Here is a 5,177-nt window from a genome sequence, read left to right as displayed (position 1 = left end):
GCCTGAGGGATCGAAGGTCACGGACTTAGCTGCTTACGTGCAGTGATTTCTCCAGATTCTCTGAACCCTTTGATGATATTACGGACCGTAGATGGTGAAATCCCTAAATTCCTTGCAATAGCTGGTTGAGAAAGGTTTTTCTTAAACTGTTCAACAATTTGCTCACGCCTTTGTTGACAAAGTGGTGACCCTCGCCCCATCCTTGTTTGTGAATGACTGGGCATTTCATGGAATCTACTTTTATACCCAATCATGGCACCCACCTGTTCCCAATTTGTCTGTTCACCTATAGGATGTTCCAAATAAGTGTTTGATGAGCATTCCTCAACTTTATCAGTATTTATTGCCACCTTTCCCAACTTTTTTGTCATGTGTTGCTGGCATCAAATTCTAAAGTTAATGATTATTTGCAAAAAAAAAATGTTTTTCAGTTTGAACATCAAATATGTTGTCTTTGTAGCATATTCAACTGAATATGGGTTGAAAAGGATTTGCAAATCATTGTATTCCGTTTATATTTACATCTAACACAATTTTTCAACTCATATGGAAACGGGGTTTGTAATACAACTTACAGAGTACCTAGAATTGTTTTTGTTTGGAAGACAAGTACGATAGGAATGTGATGCAGCATCAAACCATCTATTAAATCCAGGCATTATTAAAATTCGGAGCACAAAATAAACTCCACGGAATTTCATGAAAACTGTATAATTATTATTAATCATTAAAAAATAGCTTTCACAGCGTGCACTATTGCACTCAACGATAACACTTCTGACTAGTTGGCATGTATACATAATTAAGGCAATTAAACTTTAATGTAGTCATATAAGTTCTAACAGATATGTAAGAATAATTTAAAATACCATCGGATCAGACGGGAGTAATAAGGGTTCCACTTAATTCATACAACAATTTGTTATTGACGTTTCAGGTCAGCCATGGCGGTAAGAGCAGCGTTCCATCCAGGGGATCCCATCACACCTCCACCTGGGAGCAACCAACAAATTAGTTCATACAGTACCTCAGTTTTTAACACATTTTTACCAAAAATATACTTTTTCAGTTTTCAATACGAGTAAACACACTTTTTGGCTCAGACTCTATGCTTTTTACAACTTCAAAATATGCCACCATGGGGCCAAATAAAGTAGCGAGTGCCAGCACTTTGATAAAAACAGGTGAGAATCTATTTAATTCAAGAAATAACTGGTAGCAAAGTACGAAGGTGGCTCTTAATAAAAGGTAAAAGATAGGGTTTTCAAAAGTAACGTGTTAACTTATGCGATTAACCACAAAACATTATCGCAGTAATCATGTATAAATGCAGAACAATCGTGCAATTTCTTTTGACCGCACATGTTCCTCACCTGAACGGCGGAGCAGTTTTTTTTTTACAGTCAGTGATCAGATCAATGCATATGTACATGAGTGCAATGTATATTGGTACTTGCTGGAAAATTGTACTTTGAACAAATAAATGACGTGCATTTTTGTAAAACATTAAAAATATATGACTATAAAATTGAGTTTGATTTGAACATGATTAATCAAAATGCAATAGTGTGATCAATCCATCTAAAAAATTTAATTATAGTAAAAAAATTATGTTAAATGTTTATCTATTTAATTGCTCATTTATATGCAGTTTGCATTGTTCACTGCGTGTAAAACTATAATTATTCTCTATTAAAAAGGTTTTGTACTAATATAATCAGCTTTCTAAAAAAGATTGATTTGATTATTTCAGAATAATTACGAAAACCAAGGTACCACTGTATTTCTTTTCATCAACACTTTTTAAAAATTATTATTTTAAAGAACAAATTTATGGAGATTAAATTGTGTCTTTACTACTAAAGCTTCTTTTTGACACTGATTTTATGTAACTGAATTTTTAACATCAAATTAAGATGACAATTCTATGAATAAAAATGTGTGTTTAAAAATTCTGTTTTCTAAAATACAGCGTTTCACAATTTTAAGTGTAATATTTTTTTTTATGTTCTTCAAAACTCAAATTTGCAAAACCTGTATCATGTGACTGCTAGTTGAACACCCGATTGGCTTCTTCTGATACACGATTTATTACTTCAGTCTTCATTTACCGAAGTGCTTCTCAATTATTTTCTTAAGCGAGTAAGAATACCCCCCCCCCCCCCCACACACACACACACTCTTCCCCGCGACCATAAAGTGTATAATTTGTCAATAAAATTATTATAAGTGCACCTCTGCATAACATTGAATCCTTATTAACATTGAAGAAAAAAATAACTTACAGCAAATAATAGCTTCGTTAACATTATGTTATATGTTATGTTATAGAAAAGATTTAAAGTGCGTCAATTTGCCTAAAATAAAAATAAAAACTTTACACTTATTTAACATATAAAAAATTGCTGACCGACTTGAACAATTTGGTACTGAAAAATAACATTAAATAATTTCAGTAAATATTAATACATTCCAATTAATCACCATATATAAAACACTTTAACCTTTGATTGATTGATTGAAACTTTTATTAGTAGCTTGCACAGTACAATACATATTCCGTACAATTGACCACTAAATGGTAACACACGAATAAGTTTTTCAACTTGTTTAAGTCGGGGTCCACGTTAATCAATTAATTCATGGTACCTACAAAACAAAAATAAATAAAACCAATTTGTACTGATTTTTAAATTTTTTATCCAAATGAGCAAGTCAGGATTAATGACTACAAAGAGCACGTTTTGTAGTGCACAATTTTTCTGCACTGAATTTTTATAAATGAAATTTTTAAACATGCATTTTGCTGATGAATTTTATTTCAACAAAATGTTCAGCCTAATTTAGTTTGTTTTTTTTAAGCATAATACTGCAAGATTCTGATCAAGCACGTTCCCCAGGGTCACACGCGCCCCCCCAAGGGGGACCCGCCCCACTTTTTGAGAAGGACTGATTTAGCGGAAAGTGGGTGAATTTGTCTGCACTGAATTTTTACGCATTTAAATTTTAATTATTGACATGTATTACAATTCAAGCTCCAAAAATTCAGTTCAATAAATTCAGTGTCAAAAAAAAAAAAGCTTTGGTAATATTGACCCAAGCAAACCTAGATACAAACCTGGATGACTGCCGCTGCCACACAGATACAGCCCTTTAATTGGCGTACGGTAGTCTGAGAGAGCGGGCAAAGGTCGTGCTAGGTACAGCTGGTCCAGTGACATTGATCCGTGAAAGATATTCTGTAAAAAAATTGAGATTTTGTAACAAAAATCTTTGTAAGAGTGAAGCAATTCATTGACTTATGGCTCAATGTAACATTCCAACATAAGTGCACATTGAAGTGTATTTACCCCTCCAGTGAGCCCAAAGATTCTTTCCAGGTCCGGTGGAGTCAGGACATCCCTTCCCACCACTGAGTCCTTAAATCCGGGGGCGTATTGTTCCACCCAGTTGAATACTAGATGAGCACAAAAAAAAACAAAGTTCAAATCCAATGAAACTTGGATTTCCGAACATAATTGGTTCTTGAACATGGTTCTTAAATCGAAAAGTTCGTACAGTGAAGCAAATTTCTCCATAAGAAACAATGTAAATAAGAATAGTGGCAAATTTCTCCATAAGAAACAATGTAAATAAGAATAATGGCACATTTCTCCATAAAAAACAATGTAAATAAGAATAATGGCAAATTTCTCCATAAAAAACAATGTACATAAGAATAATGGCAAATTTCTCCACAAGAAAAAATGTAAATAAGAATAATGGCAAATTTCTCCATAAGAAACAATGTAAATAAGAATAATGGCAAATTTCTCTATAAAAAACAATGTAAATAAGAATAATGGCAAATTTCTCTATAAAAAACAATGTAAATAAGAATAATGGCAAATTTCTCCATAAGAAACAATGTAAATAAGAATAATGGCACATTTCTCCATAAGAAACAATGTAAATAAGAATAGTGGCAAATTTCTCCATAAGAAACAATGTAAATAAGAATAATGGCAAATTTCTCCATAAGAAACAATGTAAATAAGAATAATGGCAAATTTCTCCTTAAGAAACAATGTAAATAAGAATAATGGCACATTTCTCTATAAAAAAAAAACAATGTAAATAAGAATAATGGCATATTTCTCCACAAGAAACAATGTAAATAAGAATAATGGCAAATTTCTCCATAGGAAACAATGTAAATAAGAATAGTGGCTAATTTCTCCATAAGAAACAATGTAAATAAGAATAATGGGTTCCAGCCTTGACAAAAGTCCCTATTTTAGCTAAGGTTTGTATATTTACCGGTAAACTAGTGCTGTCCCGATACCAATATTTTGGTACAGGTACTGGTAGCAAAATTATTTAGATAGTTTTCGGTACTTTTCGATACAAAGGGGACCACAAAAAATTGCATTATTGGCTTTATTTTAACAAAAAATCTTACGGTATATTGAACATATGTTTCTGATTGCAAGTTTGTCCTTAAATAAAAGAGTGAACATACAAGACAATTTGTCTTTTATTAGTAAGTAAGCAAACAAAATGATCAATTGTTAAAATTATTAAGGACAAGTGGTAGAAAATGATTTATTCATCTACTTGTTCATTTACTGTTAATATCTGCTTACTTTCTCTTTTAACATGTTCTATCTACACTTCTGTTAAAATGTAATAATCACTTATTCTTCTGTTTTTTGGATGCTTTACATTAGTTTTGGATGATACCACAAATTTGGGTGTCAATCCGATACCAAGTAGTTACAGGATCATACATTGGTCATATTCAAAGTCATCATGTGTCCAGGGACGTATTTCCTGAAATTAGAAAAAAAAAACGAAAGATGATGTCATGCCAAAAAATATTGACGTAATCATAGTAGTATCGACTCGATACACTCCTGTAATTGGTATCATTACAGTGGATGTTAGGTGTAGTTTTTAAGCCAAAATGCGTCCGTTCTCCTTTTTCTGTCTACACACTGTATCTGCTTGTAAGTACTCCGTGATTGTGCACTACAGAATATGCTCGTCTGCTCGTAAAAACCAGCAATGACACGACGTGACGACGACGGGGGCGCGGAGGGAGGTGGGGGACCGGTACTTTTCGGAGGCGGTATAGTACCAAATATGATTCATTAGTATTATGGTACTATACTAATACCGGTATACCGTACAACCCT

General features: G+C 32.8%; 1 protein-coding gene across 2 annotated transcripts in view; it reads right to left on the bottom strand.

Annotated features, from left to right (window-relative positions):
* Positions 1–520: 520 nt before the first annotated feature.
* Positions 521–5,177, bottom strand: part of pyroxd2 (pyridine nucleotide-disulphide oxidoreductase domain 2) — a 27,890-nt gene continuing 23,233 nt past the window's right edge. For both annotated transcript variants that reach the window (XM_061955412.2, XM_061956094.1), the window contains exons 16-18: positions 3,351–3,457; positions 3,119–3,239; positions 521–993 (exon numbers count right to left, since the gene is read on the bottom strand). In XM_061955412.2, coding sequence (XP_061811396.1) covers positions 923–993; positions 3,119–3,239; positions 3,351–3,457 — 299 coding nt within the window. In that variant the 3' untranslated portion in view covers positions 521–922. The remainder of the gene's footprint in view (positions 994–3,118; positions 3,240–3,350; positions 3,458–5,177) is intronic.

The sequence above is a fragment of the Nerophis lumbriciformis genome, linkage group LG02 (assembly GCF_033978685.3).
Source record: "Nerophis lumbriciformis linkage group LG02, RoL_Nlum_v2.1, whole genome shotgun sequence".
In the NCBI taxonomy this organism is placed as follows: domain Eukaryota; kingdom Metazoa; phylum Chordata; class Actinopteri; order Syngnathiformes; family Syngnathidae; genus Nerophis; species Nerophis lumbriciformis.
This window is presented reverse-complemented; position numbering and strand designations above follow the sequence as displayed.